At 42.7% G+C, this 27,583-nt stretch overlaps 2 protein-coding genes across 2 annotated transcripts in view; one reads left to right on the top strand and one right to left on the bottom strand.

Moving 5' to 3' along the window:
- Positions 1-22,759, bottom strand: part of TMED10 (transmembrane p24 trafficking protein 10) — a 45,535-nt gene extending 22,776 nt beyond the window's left edge. Inside the window, exons 1-2 of the mRNA XM_082852349.1 lie at positions 22,061-22,759; positions 3,292-3,403 (exon numbers count right to left, since the gene is read on the bottom strand). Of these exons, the coding sequence (XP_082708475.1) occupies positions 3,292-3,403; positions 22,061-22,285 (337 nt within the window). The 5' untranslated portion in view covers positions 22,286-22,759. The remainder of the gene's footprint in view (positions 1-3,291; positions 3,404-22,060) is intronic.
- Positions 13,849-14,873, top strand: LOC309962282 (aurora kinase B-like). Its single transcript, XM_082839984.1, has one exon. The coding sequence runs from the start codon at positions 13,972-13,974 to the stop codon at positions 14,788-14,790; it is 819 nt and encodes a 272-aa protein (XP_082696110.1). The 5' UTR covers positions 13,849-13,971; the 3' UTR covers positions 14,791-14,873.
- Positions 22,760-27,583: the final 4,824 nt, after the last annotated feature.

Raw genomic sequence — 27,583 nt, 5'->3', positions numbered from 1 at the left:
AGAAAGGTATCTTCTCCCAAATCTAATGTGCAATCCTGATCACAGCACTGCCCGTAAGAGATTCAATGCAAATATTTGCTTCTCCTTCCTCACTTAAAAAGTTGTGAAATCCAAGCAGCTCACAGCTCCGCCTGGTCGGAATGATCAAGATATTCTCTTCCTAACAGACTCTTCTCGCTATCTCTGTTTGCCACAGCACAGCTTTAGCATTATTCAAACACGAATGAAACCACAAAACCACAGACCATCTGAGTCCAGACCATACAATTTCTTGCACAGAACAGCCAGCCCATCCCCTTAATTGACATCATGGCCATAAAGGGTCTCCTTCGTAAAAACACCCTTTGAAATTTCTCTCTGCCTGACAAATAGACAGTCTTTTAAAGGTGCTCCAAAGACTATAAGGTATCAGGTCTCCACATCAGAATAAACAGCTGAATAAACACAAATGAAACTAGAAATTGAGCGCTGGCTATAACGTGTGTGTGTACACATACATTTATACATATATACACACACATTTTTGAACTAGTTCCTAGGCATTTACATGCATGGCATCAACATATAAGAAATTCAGAACAAAGGATAATCTCTGCCTTCAAAGAGTTCAAAATTGGGAATGTAAGATATATACACGAGACACTTAAACAACACAAGGCTGTGTGTGTGAGATATATATATATTCAAATACTTAAATAAACAATCCAATCAGTAAGTGATGCACTATTCAGAGGAAGCCACACTGACCTCCTTGCTGTTTCTGAGACATGCTCAACATCTTAAGGTGTTTGCCTTCTCTCCAAAGCCCTCATTACCATCTGACTTCTTTTTAATACATAAATAAATAAATTTATGGCTGCACTGGGTCTTCGTTGCTGCATGCGGGCTTTTCTCTAGTTGCGGCAAGTGGGGGCTACTCTTTGTTGTGGTGCGCAAGGCTTCTCTTATTGTGGAGCATGGGCTCTAGGCGCACAGGCTTCAGCAGTTGTGGCTCGCGGGCTCTAGAGCACAGGCTCAGTAGTTGTGGCGCGCAGGCTTAGTTGCTCCGCAGCATGTGGGAGCTTCCTGGACCAGGGCTCGAACCTGTGTCTCCCGCATTGGCAGATGGATTCTCAACCACTGCGCCACCAGGGAAGCCCCCATTTGACTTATATTTGTCTATTGTCTGCTTGCTCCAATGAAAATGTAAGCTCCACTGAGAACAGAGACTTCTGTTTTATTCACTGCTATATCCCCAACACCTAGAACAGTGATGGATGAATCAATCAATTGACTGAGATATCAAGCAGACTAGAACGGCTGAGGGATGCATTCTAAAAGAACTAAAGGTAGGGACTTCCCTTTGGTCCAGTGGGTAAGACTCCACACTCCCAATGCAGGGGGCCCGGGTTCGATCCCTGGTAGGGGAACTAGGTCCCACATGCATGCTGCACCTAAGAGTCCACATGCTGCAACTAAGAAGTCTGCATGCCACAACTAAACACGCCCCAACAAAGATCCCACGTGGGGCAACTAAGACTTGGCACAGCCGAAACAAACAAATAAATAAATATTAAAAAAGAAAAACAAAATCCCCCCAAACTAAAGGTAAACCTATGTTCATATGGGAAGAGAGCATTCCAACAAATGAATAAATGTGACATATTTAGAAGGCAGAGCAAACCAGAATGACTGGGGCCTGATGGGCAGAGGAAGATAAGGTTGGATGGAGCAAGAGTATAAAGACTATTAAAAGCCATGATGCCTAAAATCCCTTCTAGCTTGAAAATTTCATGATTCTGTGTTTCATTCTATAGAACAGGAATATTACTGCCACTACAAAGAAGGGAAAGCTTTTGAAAAAGGACTGACATAATGAAAGATGTGATTTAGGAGATAAATCTGGTGGCAGTATTTGGATATATTAAAAGCAGGGATATCAGTTAGAAGGCTAATGACAAGATCCATGATTTGAAAGATCAGAGTTCAGATCTGTGTGGTGGCAGATACAGGAGGTATTTTGAAAGAAGTATCAGCATAACTTGATGACAGACTGGAAAAGACAAAAGTATGTAATTTCAAATATGTGAGCCCAAGTAACTGGAAGGATGGTGTTAATACTGATGAGTGAGGGGAACTAATTTGAAAGAGTAGGTCATGAATACAGTCTTAGATGTCTGAGTTTTGAGGTAAGAATAGCACAACCATGTGGAAATGTCTAGAATACTGTTGAGACATCCTGGAACTGGCAGGGGTGGGAGCAGGGAGAAGGGTATCAGTCATGAAATCACTATTACAGTCTTCTAATTTTCTATTCTTAATCTATTATTCCATTTACTTCAGGCAAACTCCCTTAGCTTTTAGGCTAAACTGACCCACTTTAGATCAGGGGTCAATTTCTGGTTAACTGTTAAAAGCAGCTGGTTCTTTTGCTATTCCTGGGAATATGTTGGAGGTGTTGGCAAAGGTGCTTGCTTTTCTTCTAGGATCGTATGTTCTGAACATTCTATAAATGTAAAATTGCCAGGAGTCCTTTTGCTACCATACGGAGAAAGCCTGAGAATAAAGTCAAATGGAGGCAAAAAGAGGAAGCACTAAAAACAATGTAAGGTTCCAATGATACCGTTAAAACCCCAAGATACAGCCCTGCCTGAAGTCAGTACCACACTGTAGACTTCCCTGTTCAGAGAGTCACATGGTCTTTCTCTTCTTCCTCTTTAAGCCAGTTTGAGTTATGTTTTTGTGTCCTGCAGCCCCAAAGGGTCCCAAGTAATGTAACAGGTATAGATGCATACAGCTTTTAGAGTCTGGTGTCCTTGAAGCTGAAGAATAGGGAGTGAAAAAAGTCCCCAACCACTGAGCACAGAAGCCATCAGGTAATCAATCAGCCTAAAAGTTACTAAGAACTCTTGGCCTTGAGATGCACAGAAGAAGCCACAGCAAGTTATCAGGACTAGGAAATAGCAAGTGCCCTGGAGATCGAAACTGCTTCTGACGATACATTATTTGTCAGACAGACCCTACTTCTAATCCCAAAGAAAACATGTCACTAGCATATAAATGCACTATTTTCTAGCATCTATACCAAATTCAACTCTATCATTCAAGACAAGTATATCACAGGATTCAAGAAATGCCTTCTCCTGCACATGAAGAACTCTACCAATTCGCCAACTTTCACTTATATGTGTGTGCGCTCCAGCAAATGTAGTTTTCATTTCCTCTTCTTGCCCAGACCAAGAGAGAAAGTTCGTGCTCTAACTTGCTTAGAAGATGATGCTTAATTCAGGGAAAATACTCTGATTTACTTACCCTTGCTCTCAAAACACACTTCGAACATGTCATAATCTTCAGTGGTAAAGGCAAATTTCCCCTTGGTTGCATCTTCCTTGGAGTACAGAATATGGCCAGCAGAATCTGTAATCTAAAAGTAAAAAGTAAGTAAGAACAGGCAGCAAATAATACTTGGGAAGAGAACTTATAGAAATTGGAGAAATGGAAAGAAACACTGTCTATAAAAGACAGTCTAGGGCTTCCCTGGTGGCGCAGTGGTTAAGAATCCGCCTGCCAATGCAGGGGACACAGGTTCGAGCCCTGGTCTGGGAAGATCCCACATGCCGCAGAGCAACTAAGCTTGTGCGCCACAACTACTGAGCCTGCGCTCTAGAGCCCGCGAGCCACACTACTGAAGCCCACGTGCCACAACTACTTAAGTCCGCGCGCCTAGAGCTCGTGCTCTGCAACAAGAGAAACCACGACAATGAGAAGCCCATGCATCACAAAGAAGAGTAGCCCCCGCTCGCCGCAACTAGAGAAAGCCCGTGCACAGCAAAGAAGACCCAATGCAGCCAAATAAATAACATAAATAAATTTATCAAAAAAAAGAGAAAAAGACAGTCTGTTATGATCACTATGGTCCAACCACTCCCAAAGACAGGAATTGGATTAGAAGGTGAAACCCAAATACAGCAAATTTCACACAGTTGATAATAGTTGTGATATGAAGTGGGTTTAATAGCAAAAGTTCACTTTATAGAATGTAGATATGAAGTGGGTTGATATGAAGTGGGTTGATATGAAGTGGGTTTAATAGCAAAAGTTCACTTTATAGAATGTAGATCAGTATCATTTCCTAGAAAGGGAAAATGGAAGTGGATAATTACTGAAAGAATATACAAAAAGGAGAAAGATACATAAGAACACATTTCCTGTTTAAAACAAATCTTGACACACAGTTGGGGGGAGGGGTGGAAAGTGGAAATGGAGCACCTGACACAAGGAGTGAAGGAAAAGAAGGCATGCCTGGAGGAAAAATCTGGCAGAGCTATTCCTGCAGATTTTATGTGGATTATGTTAATGGCTACAAGGGGTGGGGGAAGGCAGGGGGATAAACAAGAAGTTACTCCTAAAAAAGACATCTTTGGCTTCCACAAATGATAATTCCTGTCTTCCAGGTTGTTGCCTCTAGTTTTCCAAACTTAAACCGCTCCATTCCTACAGAATGGCCTGTAAGCACAGACGAAGCGGCATATATTGGTAAGTGAACAGTCGCATATAAAGCAAGGGCTTGACACAGTAATATGACAGACCGGGTCTCAGGCTTCTTTTCTAGAGCACATGGTTGTCTTGGCAGAAGGCACATTTCATGACCTAAGACAGGAAGCTACTTGAAATGTAGAACACAAAAATAGTGGATTAATTATATTAAACTGGACGTTCTAATGCTGTTTGTAAAACAAGATTCAATTATACATGAGATTTTAAATATAAAAATTGAATAGTATACATATAAACCTATATATTTAAAGCACTTTAATAACACTAGTTATTTCTGAGCAGTGAGATTTCTTTATAATTTTTTTTTCTACAAAGGCATGTATCACTTATGGTCAGAAATAAAGTTATTTCAGTTTTGTGAAGAAAAACATAACGAAAGAATAGTTACCACTGATAGACAAATTTGAAATGATGGGTTAATAAAAAAGGTTTCATGGCACATCTAAATTCCCTAAGAGTAACAGCAGTAATATTAACCAAGTATCTTCTGCCATGAATGATGTTGATCATTCATTAATTTGTCAAACATTTAAGATGCCTGGATCTGCACTGGTCACTGCAGAAATAGGATGTGGAAGATGGTTCCCATCTTCGAAGGGCTTAAGAGTATAAATAGGAGAAGAATAAGAAATGAGACAACTTCGCTGCAGTGTGGAGAGTGCGTCTGTGCCATGGGATTATGGAGGTTCACAGAGTGTATCGTGGAGGAGGTGACACAGGAGCTGAGTCATGAAGGATGAGTTGCAATCAAGGGAAGAATAGGAGTAAAGACATTCAGGGTAGAAGAGACAGCAAATATGAAGGCTTAGGTCCAGAAAAACGAAACAGAACAAAAACATGGTATCATCGTAACACTAATAGCTAATATTTATTAAGCACTTACTAAATGCTGAGCACTGTGCCAAGGCCTTTATATGCATTTTTTACTTGAGCTTCACTATAACCCTACAGGTAAGAAGTATTTTTTCTCCCATGTTCCACAGGAGGAAACTGAGGCACAGAGAGGTTAAGTGGCTGGAGAGATACTAGCCAGATCATGTAGAACTACAACATCATGCTAAGGAGTTTATTGCGCACAAAGTGGAAAAGGCAATGAAGAATTTGAAACCAGAGTGATGCGATTCAACTTGCAGTTTAGAAAGATAAATCTGATAACACTGTGAAGACAGACTCAAGAGGGACAATACTAGAGATAAGAAGATGTGTTAGGACACTAACCCAGTACTCTAGGTTAGAGATGATGAAGGCTTTGTGTATGGAGAGAAGGGGCCACATCTGAGGAATTTTAAAAATGGAGAAAAAAAATAAATTAAAATAAATAAATAAAATAAAAACAGAGAGCCCAGGGACTTCCCTGGTGGTCCAGTGGGTAAGACTCTGCGCCCCTAATGCAGGGGGCCCGGGTTTGATCCCTGGTCGGGGAACTAGATCCCGTATGCATACCGCAACGAAGATCCCGCACGCCTCAACTAAGACCTGGCGCAAGCTAAATAACTAAACAAATACTTAAAAACAAACAAACAAAAAAACCGGAGAGCCCACAGGACAAGACCAAAAAGTGAATGCCCACAAAGACCAAGCAAGCAGCATACACTGAGTCTCACGGGCCAGCACAAGTCCACGGGGTGTGGTGAACAATGTGGCAGACAGGAGACAGGCTGGTCTCAAGGGAGAAACCAATTACTACCATGGCATGCCAGCTTTTCAGACAATCTAATTCTCCAAAAGAACCTAAACATTTTAACTGTTATTTGAAATCTCCTAGTTTTTAAATCCTCACAACCAATCCCAACATTTGAAAAACTATCTCAAGGCCAAACAAAAAATGTCTATAGGGGCTTCCCTGGTGGCGCAGTGGTTGAGAGTCCGCCTGCTAATGCAGGGGACACGGGTTCGTGCCCCAGTCTGGGAGGATCCCACATGCCGCGGAGCGGCTGGGCCTGTGAGCCATGGCCGCTGAGCCTGCGCGTCCGGAGCCTGTGCTCTGCAACGGGAGAGGCCACAGCAGTGAGAGGCCTGCGTACCGCAAAAAAAAAAATGTCTATAGAAACAACTTCTGGGCCACCGATATCTGACCTCTGCATAGGACGGGAAGAAAGCTGGCTAAAATCACACAAAAGAACTGTTGGGCAGCACTGAGGTGAGAGCTGAGATCAGGGACCATGGATTTCTAGTGGCCGCACCTAGCAGCCAGGATGCAGGAGCAAAGAAAAGTATTATATGATTTCGGTCTGGAGTCTACAACTGAGTGGTTTGGAAGGATACGGGAATTAAGGAATTATGTTATAAACTTTACCTACATAGTCTTTAATCCTCACAACAATCCCAGAGAGGCCAGTCTTATTATCCCCATTTTACTGAGGCAGAAACTTAGTAACTTGTTCATTATCACAGAGCTAATAAATTGTGTAGGTAGATTTGAAGACAGGGTCTAAAACCTATGCTCTTTCCACATTCCATGTTACAGCCCCACAGCAGGAATGGCTGAAGGAAGTGGAATGCACAGAAGCCAAGAAAGACTAACAGAATCTGATGGATTCTTTGGGTTGGTGCAAGTCAGAGAGTCTGAGAGTCCTCTTGAGTGGGACATGGCACTGTTCAGTCTGCATTCTCCACCTTAGAGGGATTAGCAGGCAGCCACAAGGTAGAGGCCTTGAAGTCAGCAATAAATAAACAATCTGCATGGGAATATTTAGCCCTGAAAATTCCTAAAGGCCTCTTGTTCATGTGATACTTTTCCTGAATTATCAACTAAAAGAAAAAGCCAAACAAAGGACAATTCAACTTAATCAGACTTACAAGACTTGGCATAAATTTGCCCAACCAGGTTATTTCCTAGAAGAATAGCTTATGATCTCTTTGCATTCTCCTAAGATTTTTCTTTTAATACCTGTGCCCTAGAATACTTTTATTTATTTTTTATTTATTTATTTATTTTTATATTTTTTTATTTTTTGGCTGTGTTGGGTCTTCGTTTCTGTGTGAGGGCTTTCTCTAGTTGTGGCAAGCGGGGGCCACTCTTCATCACGGTGCGCGGGCCTCTCACTATGGTGGCCTCTCTTGTTGCGGAGCACAGGCTCCAGACACGCAGGCTCAGTGGTTGTGGCTCATGGGCCTAGTTGCTCCGCGGCATGTGGGATCTTCCCAGACCAGGGCTCGAACCTGTGTCCCCTGCATTGGCAGGCAGATTCTCAACCACTGAGCCACCAGGGAAGCCCCTCTCCTAAGATTTTAAAAGGGTTCTTCAAAAAAAATTATTTAAGGACAGGAGCCTCTTTAGATGACAAAGGATCCTAGGTACAGGTCAGAAAACTCTTATTAAGCAGTGGCAAAAATCCTTCATTGAGTACTTTGCAAAATGAATTAAGAAGTCTGCCATGTTTTTCTGAAAGACTCGAATACAATCCACACTTCCAACTGGTTCTCGGAAGGAGTAAAAATTGTTTAAATTGTCTTCTTCTACACTGTACTGAGGAACTATAGTCATGGTAGAACCACTTGCATTGCTGGTTCTTTCTATGACATCTGAAAATGTATTAAAGACGCAAATATTTTACAAGAGGCTGAAGGCAAAACACCCATCACTGCCTATACCATTTATCAGCATGAAATTTACCTCCTGGAAATAGTGTGTGATAATGATCACATTTCCATCAGTGTCTCCACATTTCTATACTCCCTATGACCTTCAGATGACACAACTATATAAGGGTATCTATCCAGATATCTGGAAATCCAGACAGGCAACTTGACAATTTAACCTTCATGTTAGGCTCTTATAGACAGTTGGGGATTCTAACAGATCCCAGAATTTTTCTGAAAATCAGTAGGTTTCCCACGTAGTTCATAACTTTGCAGTTATTAAGCAGCCAAGCCATTGACCTTAAAAAAGAAAGAAAAGGGCTTCCCTGGTGGCGCAATGGTTGAGAGTCCGCCTGCCGATGCAGGGGACACGGGTTCTTGCTTCGCAACAGGAGAGGCCACAACAGTGACAGGCCCGCGTACCACAAAAAAAAAAAAAACAAAACTGGGCAAATCTCAGTGACTAGCCAGAGCCGGCAAAGTCTAATAGGCCAAAATAATGGTTTTAAATTTCTTTAATTAAAATGTTCTGATTACAGATCACTTTAAAAGATCATCTGGTTTCTCAAAAATTAAGAGATTTTATTTTTTCTTCTTAAATTCTACTAGAGAACCACCTTGGTAATATGATAACTGCCACTTTCACCTACTGTAACAGCAAACCCTTAAAGGATTCCCCCTTAACAATAAAAACATAAAACTTACTGTAAAGTTCTTAACCAAAGGTAATATCAAGGCATAAAATTTGCCCATATGACATCAAGGAATGGGAAGTAATAAAGATTTCTTTCTAGATAACACCTTCTGAAGAAAAGCAAACCAAAGTTCACAACTTACAAAGTAGGGAAGAAAGTGTTAATTGTATGTATATGCACAGTAGCTGATGTCAAGAATATGTGAATACTCACACCAAAACCATCAAATAAGTGAGAATACAGGTCCACTGGGAAAACAAGACTTATTTAGAATTGGATTTTCTTGGACGATTCTAGGCAGTGGCCAGAGAAAACAGGTTCTTGAGCAGTTCTTCTGCTCCTGAAGCCTGCTCCCCTTCCTTGACCACACATTCAAGGTAATACCCTGCCTACTTCAAAAGGATCTTTAAGTAGCTTAGGCTCAAACACTAGGCAAATAAAGCAATTAGGAATTAAGGAATACAGTTCACCTGGAGGAAGAAACTAATAGGCACTATCAAGAACCTGAACTAAGCAAATGGTATGTGCATAATAAATTTGGCTCTCAGTTTTCTGGAAGCCAAGACTAAGAGAGAAGCAAGTTGGGTTACACATCATTTGTTTCCTGATGAAAGCTCACAAATTTATCTTCAGAGATAATTTTCCTGGAACTAAACAAGAACAGTTTATCAGGAAGGTTCTTGTGAAAGGACTGTGACCAATATTAGACTCTCCACTTTCAACCACAGCCTTGCTAAAGATAGAAATACAATTCACATGGATGCTTTTAGTGACCCTCCATAACAATCTGCCTGACCTAATAATGCAGAGGTGGGACCTGAAGGAACTGGATGAACGCTCGTGAACCGCGGGCCTCTGCTCTTTAGCACCACTTCTCTCCCCATCCTAGCTCCTCTTGCTGCTCAGGGAATTCTCAGCCTTACTCTAAAGTTGCAAGAAGGCTGGGACTACTTTTGGCCACTTGCTGCTACCACAAGTGTGTTTGAGAAAAAAAAAAAAGTGTCAGGAAAAGATACCTTAAAAATAATACTACCCATCCAGATCTTGGTTTCTAATACCATTCTCCAATAAAAGGGAACCAGGGCTCCTTGGAGAAATGGCTGACCCCAGGACTGGGACAAGAAATACACAAGATGAGCCTGGGGCATCTTGTAGTGCCAGAAAGTAAAGAAGCACTGGAAAACAAAACAAGACAAAAAACAACAGGGGTTTGTCAAAGGGACACAGGAGCCAAATGAAAGAGCTCCCAACAGCCAAAGCTGTAACAATTTGAGCAACAAAATAAAGCAGTATTGGATTGTAATTCAATATATAAATACCCAGGAATCCATAATGACATAAATGATTAAACAAGCGAACAAACAAACAAGCTGGGAGAGAAGAAGAAAATCTCCCATGCTGAACACTCTCAGATAACTTACGAGATTTTAGAAAAAGCACCCTCAAGGAGGTCAAGCATACTCCCCACTCAAGTGTGGGCTGCACATAGTGACTTCCAAAGAGCACAGCATAGAAAGGGGGGGGGAGAGTAACTTTACAGTGGACAAACCTGACAAACACTACCTCTGCCAGATGATCAAGGTCAATATAACAGTGATAATTCATGTTGACAATATGCTCCCTTGGCATGATATGATGAAAATGACCCTTTACCTTTGTGGTCTTCCTCCCCAAAACCCTTAATTCCAGTTTCATCATGAGGAAAACATCAGACGAATCCCAATACAGGGGTATCCTACAAAATACTTGACCAGTACTCCTCAAAACTCAAACGGCTGTCAAAAACAAGGAATATCTGAGAAACTGTCATAATCTGGAGGAGCCCAAAGAAATACGACTAAATGTAATATATCCAGGATGGGATCCTGGGACAGGGAAAAAGGACATTAGGTAAAAACTAAGGGAATCTGAATAAAGTATAGACTTTAGTTAATAATAATGTATAAATACTTGTTCATTGTGACAGACAAAATGTATCATACTAACATAAGATATTAACAATAGGGGAAACTGGCTGTGGGGTATATGGGAACTGTATTATCTTCACTGTTCTTCTGTAAATCTAAAACTGTTCTAAGATAAAAAGCTTATGTAAAAAAATACTATTCAGAAAGATGAAGTCAAACACATACATACACATACATACACACACACACACACACACACACACACACACACACATATACACATACACCTCCAGATTCTCAAGAAATTTATAATCAAAGCCAAGCAAGTAAATAAACATTTTCATATACTTTTTATGTTGTAAATACAAATAGTTAATTTGGACAAGTCTATACCTACCCTTATAAAATGACATATGATCTACGGGGGAGGTGGCAAGTCTGTGTATTTCTAATGGCACAGGTCACACATTGCTTTCATTTGCTGAATCAGCTCCATACCCCACCAGTCCAAGAATGTGTTAAAAACCAAAAGCCAAATCCACGTCTTTCTGGGTGTCCTACCATAGCAGCAGAGGTCAATCAGCTTGCAGCTTTAGTGAAACTCTGAAGATGTAATTTGCTTCACACAGGCTCCTACCTGCACTCTGTCTTCCTCAGGTTTATGACCAATCTGGGGTATAATACTGAGTATACAATGTGTACATATTATTTTAAGGCTAACCATAAACCTTGTAACTCTTGAATGACTAACTCAGGAATTCAGAAACAGCCAAGTCCCTTGGAGAAGCTCTATACATTGAACAAAAATGAACCAAAACAGAAACACCTACCCTTTTCTTCTTTTGAGAGATAGTACAGCATAGTAGTTAGGCTGAAGGTTCTAGAGTCAGGCCTCAGGTTGGTGTTCAAATCACATTTGGGCCACTTACTAGCTGTAAGGCCTTGGATATGTTCCTTAACCTCTCTGTGCCTCATATGTAAAATAAGAACAAGAGTATGTACTTTACAAGGTTATTGTGAAAATTAAATTTAATAAAGGTAAAGTGCCTAGAACAGTGTTTGGCAGCTGGCAAGCACTCAGTAAGTGTAATTATTAGCATTGTTGTTGTTACTGTTAGCATTTTTGCTATTATGGTAACTGCTTGTCAGTGATAACTCAGAACTCCACAAACAATTAGGTCACTAACCATACTTTCAATCTAAAAGTGCTAATAGATGGCAAACTAGATAAAGTAGTCTGCATCGACTAAACCCAGGGGTGACTAGGGCCTAAATGGTTGTTGCATGGAGACAGGAAAAGACAGACAGGTAAACCTTAAGGAAGCAGCAGTAAGATTTAGAAACTGAAGAAATACAAAATGCCTAACAAAGCAGGTATTCAACAAATCATTTTAGCTGCTAACAGGGGATAGAAAGAAATACCAGATGACTTCAGCAATTCCTGCAAGCGTTTTACCCAATGAGTAATAAACTACATGAAGGACCCAATAACATTAAGTGTGGGGAGAGGAGAAGAGAGGACTGTGGGTGCATATATAATGATCAGGGGTTGTGGGTCTATACGCTTCATTTGGTAATAGTTCACGGTGAATCTTAAACTGTGGGGTCCAATCAGAAAGAACACCAAATCACTGAAGATGCTGTAGTTTTACACTAGAAAAATAGCATCAGAAATACTTGCAAGAGACTACCACAAGTACTACACACTAAGAACATGGACGACTCTGTCAGCCCAGAAGCTATATTTAATGGGCAGAAAACAAATTTACTCTGATCTTTCAAACAAGAGCAAGTACCAAGTCTACCAACAGCACCCCTGAAATCAAAGGATCACATCTAGATTTTACCCAGAACAAAGTCAAACTTAGAAAGGCCAGAAGCAGCATTTAGCAACACTAAATTCTTTCAAATTTCCAACACAATTCAGCAATGGCAGAGCACAGCACAGAAGTAGTTTAAGAAGGCTTATAGAAGTACTGAAAACTAGACATGGGAGATTTCCAGGTACTGGTATGATAAAGGATAGATGCTCTCCTCCTGCTTCTATCAGCATTTACGACATTAACTCAACATAGGCAATACGTCATACTTGACTGGGGGGGTGGGAACTGGGGGGTTGCGGGGGTGGGCGGGGGGAGAAAGCTGGAGAAAGAGAGGGAGGAAGGGAGGGGAATGAGAAGGAAAGACCAGTTGCTGCCCTAACAATACTGCTGCGGGGGTGAAGCCAGATCAAATGTTTTTTTTCATACTGTTCCAAAGTTATTTACGGTAAAACCTCCAGCGTGACCCTTTCAGGCACAAACAAAGCCTTGTTCTTTCTTAACAACTAGTCCCTTGATTTCCCACACGTTGTGTTGAACAATGAGGTTGGGGGCACAGAATAAAGCAGATGACATCAATCTCCCTCAAGTCGGAGGCTTGTTTCAGAGCCCGAATTCTGGTCTGTGGCCAGCTGGCTGATTTCACAGAGGGCTCTACTGTCCAGGATGCCAGGCTGCATATGCATTTGGGGGCCATGGCTCAGGATCAACCACCAGTTAGCAATTCACACAAGAAACAACACAGAAGTCACTGCATCTCACTAGATTACCTTTATAAATCTGTTCCCTTTTCCTAGAAACTAGGCTCAGTCTTCAGAAGTCATCATAAAGATATGTATAGCAATTTCAAATTCTAAGCAGCCCCCTTCTCTAGACCAGTTGAAAAGAGAGAAGGCTGGGGACAATTGTTGAACAAGAGAAATTTAAATGAAGTAACAGAGGCAGGTTCAGTCATTTGTCAGTTTGCCAGTGGCCAGGGGCGTGGGCTGTGCCATGGGCTCCAGTTCCCTCCCCTTTTCCCTCTAAGGATCCATAAGGAGACTGTCTATGCATGGCCCTACGGCCAGCAGATAGCTGAGTCTGGCCTCAGAGAGTCCTCCGGAAGGAGCCTGTAACCCCATCTGCACTTGTCCTCATGAGCCGCTCCAACGCCCAGCCCACAGGTGCCCTGGTCCAGAAGGTGGTGGAGAACAGCAGTGGGACCCCACGCTTCTCAATGCGTTCCTTCCCAATTGACGACTTTGAGACTGGGAGTCCTCTGGGCAAAGGCAAGTTTGGAAATGTGTACTGGGCTTGGGAGAAGAAAAGCCATTTCATCGTGGCGCTCCAAGTCCTCTTCAAGTCTCAGGTACAGAAGGAGGGTGTGGAGCACCAGCTACGCAGGGAGACTGAAATCCAGGCCCATCTGCAGCATCCCAACATCTTGCTTCTATGACTGGCAAGGATCTCCTTGATTCTGGACTACGCCCTCCCGGTGGGAGCTCTACAAGAACATGCAGAAGAGCTGCACTTTTTTTTTTTTTTCTTTTGCGGTATGCGGGCCTCTCACTGTTGTGGCCTCTCCCGTTGCGGAGCATAGGCTCCGGACGCGCAGGCTCAGCGGCCATGGCTCACGAGCCCAGCCGCTCCGCGGCATGTGGGATCCTCCCGGACCGGGGCACGAACCCGCGTCTCCTGCATTGGCAGGACTCCCAACCACTGCGCCACCAGGGAAGCCCCCAGAGCTGCACTTTTGAGCAGTGTACAGCCACGACCATGGAGGAGCTGGCAGATGCTCTGATATACTGCCACGGGAAGAAGGTGATTCACAGAGACATAAAGCCACAGAATCTGCTCTTGGGGCTCCACGGAGAGCCGAAGGTCGCCGACTTCGGCTGGTCTGTGCACGCCCCCTCCCTGAGGAGGAAGACAATGTGTGGCACTCTGGACTACATGCCCCCGGAGATGACTGAGGGGCGCATGCACAATGAAAAGGTGGATCTGTGGTGCATCAGAGTGTTCTGCTATGAGCTGCCGGTGGGAAACCCCCCCTTCGAGAGTGCTTCCCACAACGAGATGCATCGGTGCATCGTCAAGGTGGACCTGAGGTTCCCCCCTTCCATGCCTGCAGGAGCCCAGGAGCTCATCTACAAGCTGCTCAAGCATAAACCCTCCGAACGCCTACCGCTGGCCCAGGTCTCAGCCCACCCTTGGGTCCGGGCCCACTCTCGGAGGGTGCTGTTTCCCTCTGCCCTTCAGTCTGTCCCCTGAATTGTCCCTGTCATTTTCTCAGTTGTGTCTGTATGTCTGCATATGTGTAGTTAGGAGGAGGGGATCCTGGCCTGTTCCCACATCTATCTTCTACCTCCTCTTTATTTAATAAACGCTGAAGCTTTTTGTACTAAATAAATAAATAAAGTAACATATTGTTTAACTTTTATGGAGAAGGAAACACAGAGTCAGGTTTTAATTTAAAGCTAGAAATCTGTATATAATACAAAAATAAACTAGATTTTAATATTATTAAATTTTAATGTACCAATTAGCCTTCTGTACTAAACCATCTATTTATTGACCTGTTTCTAACCCACTGGACAACAGTCACATCAAATGTAAATTTGAAAAAGACATATTTTTCCTAACAGAAAAAAATCAGCCCTCAGTACAGACAACAGTAATCATGAGCTGAAGTGTAACTGTTCCAAATAAAATCAATTAAAGCTATAGCATAGGGACTTCCCTGGTGGCGCAGTGGTTAAGAATCCACCTGCCAATACAGGGGACATGGGTTCTATCCCTGGTCCGGGAATATCCCACATGCCACAGAACAACAAAGCCTGTGCACCACAACTACTGAACCTGCGCTCTAGAGCCCACGAGCCACAACTACTGAGCTCGTGTGCCACAACTACTGAAGCCCACGCGCCTAGAGGCCGTGCTCCACAACAAGAGAAGCTACCACAATGAGAAGCCCGCTCGCCGCAACTAAAGAAAGCCCGCGTGCAGCAACAAAGACCCAGTGCAGCCAAAAATAAGTAAAAAATTTATATTTAATAAAAAGCTATAGCATACACACACACACACACACACAAACACTCTTTTCATACAGCTTTTAGTGTGAAAAAATGTTATAAGCCAATGGTTTCCCAACTGCCAAGATCCTTCTTGATAATTTTTATGCTTAAATTGTGATAAGCGTACGACTCAAGGCTGAACTCTCCAAATGATCTTGTTTGGCTTTCTCATCTGTAAGCTAGTTGGGAAACACGGGGACCATAACTGAGTGTAATATCCAAATAAAAGATAATCTCATTTAGCAAAATGAATTATTAATAACAACAGCACTCTTGAAGAATGACAATGAAAATAAACCTTAGACCAATAAGATTATTTGGAAGAGGTTAAAAAAAGTATAAGTGATCTAAATTACCAGTAGGCTTTTCTTTCCTTTCCAGTGATGATTATGACATCTCCTCACAATTGCTTTCTCTCTTTCTGTATTTCCAAAACATAAATCACCCTTAGGCAATAACTAACTCATCTCATCCCCTAAAATTAATTCATCCTCCAGTTTTCACCATTAACAAGCATTCTAAATAATAAATGGTACTGGAATCTATTAAATTATTATGGTATCATCTAGTCTTTATGAAAATGTGGTTTTCAATTCACAGATTCTGAGTCCCTACAACGGGCTTTTATTATGGACCTGAAGTAATGAGGAAACTACATTCACTATGAATGATGAGTTGGTACTTCCTGCTTCAATTCTGTGCAGCAGTCTTTAAATCTGAAACTATTTAGCCTGGTTTAGCCTCATTTTATGAAATGAGTAGGGAAGGGATAACCTCAATTGGAAATCTTAACACAAAACACATCCCAACATGGGCCTGAAGGAGAAATCTTTGCGGAAAGAGTCCCACCCATCATTTCAATCCATTTCTCTCTCTATTCAGAAAGGCCTTCGCTGGCCACTCAAATACTTTACCCCATTAATCACGCCTTACCACCTACTGCTTGATTTTTCATTATAGTACTTATCACTGCCTGACATTTTGTGTATTTTTTTTAACTTGTATTTTGTCTTTGTTCTCCACTAGAGCTCAAGGACCTTGTCTGCAATTCATTGCTATAACCCCAGCTATGTATGGCATATACTAAGTATTAAATAAATATTTATTGAATGAATGCGAGAATCACAAAAACTCAGAATTCCTCTCATTAAAATATTCTTTATCTGGTCACTGCAATGACATAGGGTGGGGGAGTCAGATAAGCAATTCAATTTTCATTCACTAGACAGGAAAGAAGAGTACCAACATCTACGGCCCACCACAATGGGCCCTGAACAATTAAAGAAACCACCTCCATTAGCCCTTCTAACAATTCTATGAAGTCTATCATCCCCATCTTACATATAAGAGACCCAAAGAGAAAGGTTAAGTAATTCCCCTAAGACCATACACCCTTTAAATGGTGGAGCTGATGGGATCTGAACCCAAATCTGTCTGACTCCAGATGCAGGCTCAATAAGACTAAGATATTTAACTCAGTTGTACAACAATGCCTACGTAGTATATTAAACCGAAGACACAAAGATGAATAAGACAGCAAGGAGTTCACAAAGTAAGCTGTGTCAAACAGGATGTAATGGAAGCACACAAGAGGGGTGTACAGGCAAAGACTGGTCCAGGTTAAGAGAACACTGTGTTCAAAGAACTGCAAGGTATTCAGAACAGCTAGAGGCAGGAGGAGAGAGGTGAAGAGGAAGGAAGAGGTAAAGATCAGAGATGAGGCTAGGACAGTGTCAATTCATTTGTTCATTCATTCCTTAAGTTGAAGTCCTACTATGTACCAGGCACTGTATTAGACACAGGCATTTCAATGATGATTGAGACACAGCCTCTGCTCAAGGAGCTTAAAGTCTACCTGAGGAGATGGGTAAATACAAAACTACAACACAGTGTGATACGTGATAACACTGATGTATTCACTGGACATTAAGGTGCTCCTTGATAGGAAGATGATGAACGAGACAGGTCTATCAAGGCACTACACTCACAAAGATCCTTCTAAGAGAGACTGCCTCAATTAGAGCAATAACTAAATGCCAAGCCCAGTTGGCCAAGTTCTGCACTTCAGAAAGTGTCCAGTTCTCCAAACCTCAACCCAAACCACAGCTGCTTAAACCAGGGGTGGATATATGACCAAAGAGAAGATAAGCAACAGGCTGTTCAGAGACTTAGATATAAAAAAGGAGCTGAACCAATGAGATCCTTGCACTCTGGAGTCACACCTCAGAAGCTGAAATGATGCATAGAGAGAATCCTTGAGGCAGAGTCTGGGCCACGAGTGGTCAAAATTTAAGACAAAGCAGAACTAAGTGGACAGAGGCTATGAAAAAGTTGCAAACTATGCTAAGGAGTGGGATCAAACCACAGATAGGTCTGTGGCCTGCACAATATATTAAACTGTTAAAAATGACACCCAACTTAACGGTCTCTAAAATACCATTTCTCACAAAAAGGAACCACAACTTCTTGGAGGAATAGCTGCATCCAGGTCAGGGGTTTGACATACAAAAGATGAGCCTTCGGCACCTAGTTGTTCCACACAACAGGGCAGCTATCAAAGCCTAATAGAATTGTGTCAAAAGGATACAGGAGCCAAAGAGACAAGTGAGCATAGAGAACGAATGCAAATGACTAAAACAATGACTCCAAAAATTGAAATAAACAACAATAAAAAATGATCTCAGTATAATACTTAAAACAACAAAAACAACCTTCTTCAGACTACACTGGAAGGGCTTCCCTGGTGGCGCAGTGGTTGAGAGTCCGCCTGCCGATGCAGGGGACACGGGTTTGTGCCCCGGTCCGGGAAGATCCCACGTGGCGCGGAACAGCTGGGCCCGTGAGCCATGGCTGCTGAGCCTGCGCGTCCGGAGCCTGTGCTCCACAACGGGAGAGGCCACAACAGTGAGAGGCCCGCGTACCGCAAAATAAAAAAAAAAAAAAAACAGACTACACTGGAAATGACAAGGGCAACTTCCTTACTCTGAAAACTGTCAATAAGAAGGAATAAACTCTGCACTTACCCCGACTTTCCTTCCTGAATTATAAATTTTAGGGTAACCAAATGGCCTCAAGTGATGAATTCTTTAATAATTCCAGCTAATAAATATGAAAGGAACAACAATTAGAAAATCATCATTTCACAACCTTAATGAAACAAGTAATTTACATAAGTCATCAATGGCTTCCTAAGTGAAAGATTAATTGGAAGGTTTACATTGGAGGCTTCGGGCTGTTACCATCTTGGTAGGCAGGATAATGTCCCCACCCCCCAAGCGATGTCCATAGCCTAATTTCCAGACCTGTGAATATGTTACCCTACGTGGCAAAAGGGGTTTTGCAGATGTGGATTAAATTAAGGGTCATTATAAGGGAAAGAGGGAAGCAGCAGAGTCAGAGTAGATGAGATGATGGAAGCTGAGGAGGGAGACAGGTTTGGGTGGGAGAAAGGAAGAGAAAGTTTTGGAGATACTATGCTGCTGGCTTTCAAGACGGAGGACGGGGTCACCAGCCAAAGAATGCAGGTGGTCTCTAGAAGTTGGAAAAGGCAAGTAAATGGATTCTCCCCTAGAACCTTCAGAAGGAACACAGTCCTGCTGACACCTTGATTTTAGGACTTCTGACCTCTAGAACTGTAAGATAAATGTGTGTTGTGAGCCACTAAGTTCATGGTAATTTGTTATAGCAGCAGTTGGACACTAATACACCCAACTGAACCCACTGATCTATCTTCGCAGCACTAAGGGGCACAAAAAGTACTGTGTGCTCTGCCATGATGCCACATGAGGTACACAATACCACCCTTAAAGTAACCTCACCAAAAGATAAACCTGAACCTAGTTACATCTTTACAGCTGATTCCTTTTACAAGAAATATGGGGGAAAGAACTCGTTAAATGACACCTCAAGGAAGCAGAGACAAATCCAAAATGTAGGACGTGATTTAAGGACCTCTGACTCCAACAATACAATTTCAAGCATATAAAAAAGGCGGGGGCGGGGAGGGAGAGTGGACTGCTATAGATTAAAGAGACTTGAGTGATACAACAAATTAATTTTAAATAGATATTTTTGAGACAAGTGGAGAAATCTGAATATGAATTGGGTATTATTAGATGGCATTATGGAATTATTGTTAACTTTGCGAGGTATATTATAGTCACATAACATTGTGATTAAGTTCATAATTTTTAAGAGATTCATCCTGAAGTATGAAGGACTGAAATACCACGATATCTAGGATTTACTTTAAAACAGTTCAGCATAAAATGAGAAGGGAGAAATAGTTAAGATGAAACAAGTGGGACAAAAACCTGATAACTGTTGAATCTGGGTAATGTGTACACACTGGACTGACTGCACTCTTCTCTATAAAACTGAAAATAAACAAATGCCAAAATTGATTTGAATTAGTTGGTGACATTTTAAAATCAGGAGCTTTCACATAAAAATCTGGATTTCTGACTTCATTTGAAAAATCAGATGGGGCAACAGGCCCTCATCAAGAGATGAGTACTGGCTGCTCCAAACTGACAGTTTCCACTACTCCCAATTATCTCCCATTTAACATCACCACTGTTTTTCTTATAGCTGGCCCAATTCATTCATTTACATTACCTACTTGGCGTTTAGGTTAAGGACCCCAGGAGTAGTCCGATTAAGCTGGCTAGTGGCAAGAGAACAGAGCAGACATGGGGAGAGCAACTGTGTGATGGTAAAATGCTAGTGCGTAGATGCACAGAGTCCTGCTGTCAAGGTCCCTTCAGCAGCCTTGGATACAGATGTAATTCCCATAAGACTATGCTACACTACATGCTTTCTGTATTCAGTGCTTACTAGAAGCAAGGCAGTATGCCTGACATTCTGAAAAATACAAACATGAAAATAATTCCTGCCCTCAGGATACTAACAGTCTAATGAGGAAGACAAGATATAAATATAAGTAATTACAATATAAGATGAAAATAAGTGAGTTTAGGGTACTGTTCAGGGAGGTTCATATGTAAAATGCAAAGTGAGGAGTGACAAAGCTTACAAAGCTTCAGGAACAGGTCATGAAGAACGCTACAGAGTACGCTGGGAAATTTACATTTTACCAGATGAAGAATAGTCAGCCACGGGAGGGTTTTAAAACATAAGTACAAATCAGACGGGGGCAACACTAAAGATGAGAGTAAACTCTCATTGCTCAAATTCTCTGATTCTATGCACTACACATCCTTTGAAGAGCCAGAAGCACGACCCCCAAAATGTTGTATCTAAGCATATAAAATTATGCCATCATCTCTTTCTTGGCCAAAGGTGTTTGGTATCTGAAGAGAATAACAAAAGGCTGGCTCATGGTGCAACAGCACTGAAAATAGTTTATATCTCTCAAATAAAGTTTATATAAACTGCATCTGTTACCACTACTGGGTTCCAATACCTTAAAAATAAACTATGGTCTTATTATACCTGAAGCTCTATTACAATGTAAAAATGTTTCTTCCTGTTTAGTTCAAGACCCATTCTGTTAAAAACAAAAACCACGTGCTTATAGTGAATGAATAAAATTACCTAAAATACAATCGAATCTTGACACATATCAAATTATATTAACGTTTCAAAGATCAGGCCCGGTCATCCTAAATGTAATATGGGACCAAACGGCACTACAGTAGTAGTTGTCACCATCCAAGAGTATCACTGAAATTTACTGAAAACTTGGCCAAGTCCAGACTCTGGCGTACCAAAAAAGGAAAGGACTAGAGACTGAAACCGTTTTGTGACCAGTAATCGACTTTAATCAATCACAGGAATTACAAATAAAAAACAAAAAGAGAATAAGATTGCAGCACTTTTCTGTCACCTTACTTAACTCCCAAACTAAGAATCCATTCCAGCTCTGACACCAATATGTTCTACTACCTCTCTGAGCCTCAGTTTCCTCGTGTGTAAAATGAGGCTAACAGTATCGTAGGGTAGTGTACGAACTAAATGGTAATATGTGTACAGTAGCACAGGACCTGACACACAGCTGATGCTCAAGAAATAACAGCTTTTTGTTATTCACAGTAAGCTTCAGTGCTTCCGTCGTTTTCCTGCAGGCATCCATGTGTCTTAAGATGCCGGTCCCTACACATAATCAGCATCCAAAGACTTCTTTGGAGACCCTAGTTACAGTTCAAGGTACCTAAGACCAAAACAGGTATAGGACCGTGACAAGGACCCAAAGTCAAGGCCGTCGCCGCTCAGCTGTCACCACATCCGCCAAGGCCGGGCGGCCCTTCAATGGGCTCCCAGCTTTGGTGCCCAGCCCCGCCCCGCGACAGCCAACAAGCGGGGTGAGGGGGCGGTCTCGACAGCTCGCCCTTTAGCGCTCCGGGAGGCCAGACCGCCCTCCAGGCCTCCGCCCGCCGGACTCTCGGGTCCTCAGCTACCTCGCCGACGCTTTCAGTCTTCTCTCCCCGCCCCACCCAGTACCTCACCTTAAGATGGGTGCGTAGGCCGCCGACGCCCCCAGACTGGTCGGTGATCTCGTACGCGCCCGTCACCAGCAGGTCCTTGTGGATCTCTTCGCGGAGGCACTTGCGGGAGTTAACAGGCAGATGGAAGGAGATGGCGAGGACCGAGGTGGGGCCAAGCAGGAGTAAAAGCAGCAACGCTAACGGGCAAGGGCCACGCTGGGCCTGTGGGCCAGAGAAACCAGACATCGTGCCGGAGACTGTTCACCACCCTGGGCCTCTATCGCGCCGGAACCGGGAGGGATCACGTAGCTCACCTCTGACCTTCTAATGCCGTCGGCGCCATTTTGGAGGCTGGCAAATAGATGAAAAATGTATAGTGAATCTTTTTAAAGGGAAGAAGGCGCATGATACCACGTAATGCCTTCAAATTAAAGTGGTTAAATGAGGTTTTCTAGAAGCTTCCGGAAAAAGTTTCATTTTTTTAAGCTCTGTGACCGCCCAGTCGACCATAGCAAGTACGGGCAGCCCAGGAAGCAATTCTCCTTGAACATCCGGAAGTAGCGCCCGCGAGTTTTAAGGTCGGTGATACCATAGCAACCAAGCCCCAATAGGAAACAGCCACAAAGCCCATCGCTGGGCCCGCCCACCAACCTCCCAGGCGCACCGGACGTGGGGTTGAGGGTGCGTTGTCCCAGCGCTTTGGTGACAACTGGGACATTGAGCACTTGAGAGGAAGGCTTCGAGAGGCTGAGAAAAGATTCTAATTTGGCTATTAGGCGAGCGGGGGCCAGAACCTCAGAGAAGGGGTAGAGGTCACCTGGTGAATGTGAGCTGGAGGTGTCCAGTTCATGCTCCTGAGCCGGGTATTTGGGCTGGAATAACTGATTTCTTTTCTTTTTAAAAAAATAAATTTATTTATTTATTTTTGGCTGTGTTGGGTCGTCGTTTCTGTGCGAGGGCTTTCTCTAGTTGCGGCGAGCGGGGGCCACTCTTCATCGCGGTGCGCGGGCCTTTCACTGTCTCGGCCTCTCTTGTTGCGGAGCACAGGCTCCAGACGCGCAGGCTCAGTAGTTGTGGCTCACGGGCCCAGTTGCTCCGCGGCATGTGGTATCTACCCAGACCAGGGTTCGAACCAGACCAGGGTTCCCTGCATTGGCAGGCAGGTTCTCAACCTCTGCGCCACCAGGGAAGCCCCCCTGGAATAACTGATTTCTGAATGTGCATCTTAGTTAGCAAACATTGAGCACCTACTCTGCTAGGTACTATTCAAGCTAAATTTGGATTCTGTATTTAAATTGAATAAAACCTTGTTTTAGCCCACTGTGGGAGATGAACCTAATGCAGTTTACCAGATAAGCGTTATGCAGGGAAAGCAAGTATTGGTGTGTTTTAAATGTTTAAATTACTTTAGGGATCAAATTGGCTAGTCTATAGTAAGAAAATTTACATGGTAATCATTCATGCTTTCATTTAACACATATTTACTGACTACCTACTGTGTGCCAGACACTATAGCATGCATGCATACCGACATGTTTATTGATTTAACAAACCATTATGGGGATGCTATCAAACATTCAGGGCTGAAGAAAATAGGAAGATAAAAAAGGAGTACTCTTAAAAAAAAAAAAAAAAAAAAAAGGAGTACTCCACAGCCTATGTTTAGAATTATCTACTTCGATTCATGTTTATTGAGCATCTACAGAAATACCCAGAAGATGGACTGTCTGTTCTTAGTAAATTAAATAATTGTTCTGTATTTATAACTTCTTTCAGTCTTTTCCTGGAACTGAAGTCCCACAAACAAAACAAGAACAAACATAAAGGAGCTGTAAAGCATTTTAAAATTTGACAAATGTCATATAATAATTACCTTATGAGGTGTCTACTTAGGAACATTTAGTTTGATTATTTTATCCCTGATCTAAGATATGATTGTTCATCTACTCACTACATCCTGATAATCTGCACTGGCCTTTTCCCTGCCAGTGCAGGGAATCAGAACCAAGCCTTTATCTAATTCATTGTTTACTCTCAGTCCTGAGGCTCTGCTGACCATCAGCAAGAGATCTGCAACCCACAAAATACCTGTGTGTGTGTTTTCTTTAAATTTCTTACATTTAAATAATAGCTTATATGTTTTAAAATATTTTCACAAATATTAATGATCTCATTTGGCATTTTCAAAACCCATGGGACATAGGCTGGGGAAATCTGTTGATTTTACAGATGAGGAAACTGAGGTTCTGAGAGGCTAGAGAAATTTTGTACCCAAAGTCCCATAGTTTAAAAGTGACAGAGTCAGTCTGAGGGCCTGAACCATCTTCAGAAAGGTGCTATTACATATTATTTTACAGGTGAAGAAACTGAGACTTAGGGAAATTGAGTTACTTTCCGCAGTCACAGCTCTTAAGTCCTTTCCTGTTCTATATTCTCGCTTATCCTGGCCCCCAGCTCTTTCCTGTCCCCCATTCCCTCCTTCATATTTTTCTCCTTCGTACTCATCACTATCTAGTTTCTGCATACATTTTACTTATTTATCACACTTATTGATCTGTCTCCCTAACTAGGATATCTGTTTTGTCAGGGGCAGGAATTTTTGTCTATTTTATTCATTGCTTTATTTCCTGAATCTAAAATAGTGCCTGGCACTTAGAAGGCACAATAAATAATGGTTCAATGAATGCAAGATTAATTCCTTAGCTCCTAGCAGAAGGTCTAACAGCAAATTTCTTCCATTATTCCTTAGCTGTTTTCAAACAAATTTATTTAATCCATAATGTATCCAAAATGTAGGTACTAATTCAGTTTCACCAACAATGAGCATTTTTTTAAAATAAATTTTTTTATTTTCTTACTTTTGGCTGCGTAGAGTCTTCATTGCTGCGTGCGGGCTTTCTCGAGTTGCAGCGAGTGGAGGCTACTCTTCGTTGCCATGCACGGGCTTCTTGTTGCGGTGGCTTCTCTTTGTTATGGAGAAAGGGCTGTAGGCACACGCGCTTCAGTAGTTGCAGCATGTGGGCTCAGTAGTTGTGGCTTGTGGGCTCTAGAGTGCAGGCTCAGTAGTTGTGGCACACGGGCTTAGTTGTGGGATCTTCCCAGACTAGGGCTAGAACCCATGTCCCCTGCATTGGCAGGCAGATTCTTAACCACTGCGCCACCAGGAAAGTCCTCATATCTTTTTTTTTTAATTGAAAAAATGTGATCTTGTTTCCATATAAGGACAGAGGAAAAAAAAATCTACCCTCTGTGCTGTGTAACTAGAGGGCAGAGTAGATATTCCTGGGGAACTAGAATTTTTGAACTCTGCATCAGCGTTAAACAAGGTACCATTTTACATCTGTTTGGGGAAAAGGCCTCATTCTGAATTGGAGAGCAAATGGAAAGTGTCCCTCAACTAGAGAAACTGTTTTTTCCTGGCCTAACAGTCCTCTGCCATCCCATCATCCTGAAACTTCCCCAGCCAGTCTCACCTAAGATTCCTGAACCCCCACCCCCCCACCCCCCAGACTGTGGAGGTGAAGAGATGTCACTAGGACACACCCTCCACCCAGTCTATCCTTAAGCCACAAGTTTCGCAAACTTTTGTTTGTATGAGAGGGAGTTTGTTTAAAACACACCTCACTCCAGACAGTGAATCAGAAGCTCTTATTAAAAATCTGCATTTGTAATAACCTTGCTGGGCAATTCTGTGGTTGGAAGTCCCTGGAAGAGCTATGGCCCTTTGATGCCTCCTTTAACCAGCCTAATCCTCTGGTGTGGCTTGAGGATCCCCAGCTCCAACGCAAAAGCTGTCAAGGATTCCTAACTCCAGTGCCCCCGTCCATTCATCTGTACAGTCCCACTCACAGGGTGTATTTAAATAGCTAAAACAAGATGCATTCTGTGAAGAGGCAAAAGACCCTTTTGGAAAACAATTTGTCATGTGTCATACTCTTTGACCCAAAGAGTGATTCCAAGGACCTTTTCTATGGGTCCTCTAAGTTCTAGAGTCCCCCAGGAGCTGGTTCTGGAACCTCTGCACTGCACTCTGTGTGATCTCATCCAGTCCATGACTTTAAATGGATCCATAGACTGATAACTCCCAAATGTGAATATCCAGCCCTGACCTCTCCCCTAAACTCCAGAGTTTATATCAGGCTCCCTACTTGACATCTCCACTTGAATGACTAATAGGCAACTCATACTTAACTCTTGATATCCCCTCTCCCCCTATTCCCAAATCTGCTGCTTCCCCATCTTAGTAAATGACACCACTTTCTACTTCTTCACTGAGGCCATCCTTGTTTCCTCTTTCTCTTAACCCTACCCCACACAGAGCAGTTCATCAGCAAGTCCTACCAGTTCTGTGTCCTAAATATATGCTGATCAGTTTCTACTTCTCTCTAAGCTAGGGGTCGGCATACTACTGCCCAGCTGGTCAGGCCTAATCCAGCAGGCAACCTCCTGTTTTTGTATCACCCAAGAGCCAAGAATGGTTTCTACATTTGCAGAGGGTTGTTAAAAAAGAAGGAGGAGGGGCTTCCCTGGTGGCGCAGTGGTTGAGGGTCCACCTGCTGATGCAGGGGACACAGGTTCGTGTCCTGGTCCGGGAAGATCCCGCATGCCGCGGAGCGGCTGGGCCCGTGAGTCATGGCCACTGAGCCTGCACGTCTGGAGCCTGTGCTCCGCAACGGGAGAGGCCACAACAGTGAGAGGCCCGCGTACCGCAAAAAAAAAAAAAAAAAAAAAAAGGAGGAGGATCAGGAGAGTGAGGAAGAGAAACAGAATGTGTGCAAGAGAGCTTAACATATGTACCATCTGACCCTTTACAGAAACGTTTCTTCTCTCACCTAGATAAGACAACAGCCTCCCTACTTACTGTTGTCTCTGTTTCCATTCTTGCACCACTATAATCATGTTCCTTAATACACCTCAAGTGATTTTCTTTAAAAAATATAAATCAGGCCAATCAGAATAAAGCTCAAATACCTTTCCACAGCCCCAAAGCCACTGCAGTCGGGCTCCTGCCTACCTCTCTAATCTCCTCTTACCCAGTGATCACTTCTTCCTACCACCCACCCGTTCACTCTCCTACAGTCACCTGGCCTTCCAAACAATGTAAGCTCCTACCTGCATCGGGCCTTTGCACTTAATGCCTACCTGGAACTCTCTTCTCCACATCTTGTCCCATGGATTCTGGGCTCTGCAAACTGCTTCTGCTGTTCAGGTCCCAATTCCAGTGTCACCTCCCACCTTACATAAGTAACCCTGTCCCCAGGTTACTTTCTATCACATGATCTGGTGTTATTATCTATATAGCACTTGTGACTATTTGAGAGTATCTTGTCCTTCCTTTCTTTTTCTCTCTTTCTCTCTCTCTCTCTTTCTTTCTTTCTTTCTTTCTTTCTCTCTCTCTCTCTCTCTCTTTCTTTTCTTTCTTTCTTTCTTTCCTCCTTTCTTTCTTTCTTTCTTTTTCGTTTATTATCACCCAACCTGAATGGAACTTAAGCTCTAAGAGAGCAAGGTCTTTGCTTTGTTCCCTGAGGCCGGGCACAATGTCCT

This window comes from Leucopleurus acutus (assembly GCF_964270905.1).
Source record: "Leucopleurus acutus genome assembly, chromosome: 1".
NCBI classification, from domain to species: Eukaryota; Metazoa; Chordata; class Mammalia; order Artiodactyla; family Delphinidae; genus Leucopleurus; species Leucopleurus acutus.
The sequence above is the reverse complement of the archived record's forward strand: the minus strand, read 5'-3'. Positions and strand labels throughout refer to the sequence as shown.

What these genes read in the sequence shown, in the direction of transcription:
- LOC309962282 (XM_082839984.1), top strand. Translation starts at nt 13,972, where the DNA reads ATGACTGGCAAGGATCTCCTTGATTCTGGACTACGCCCTCCCGGTGGG.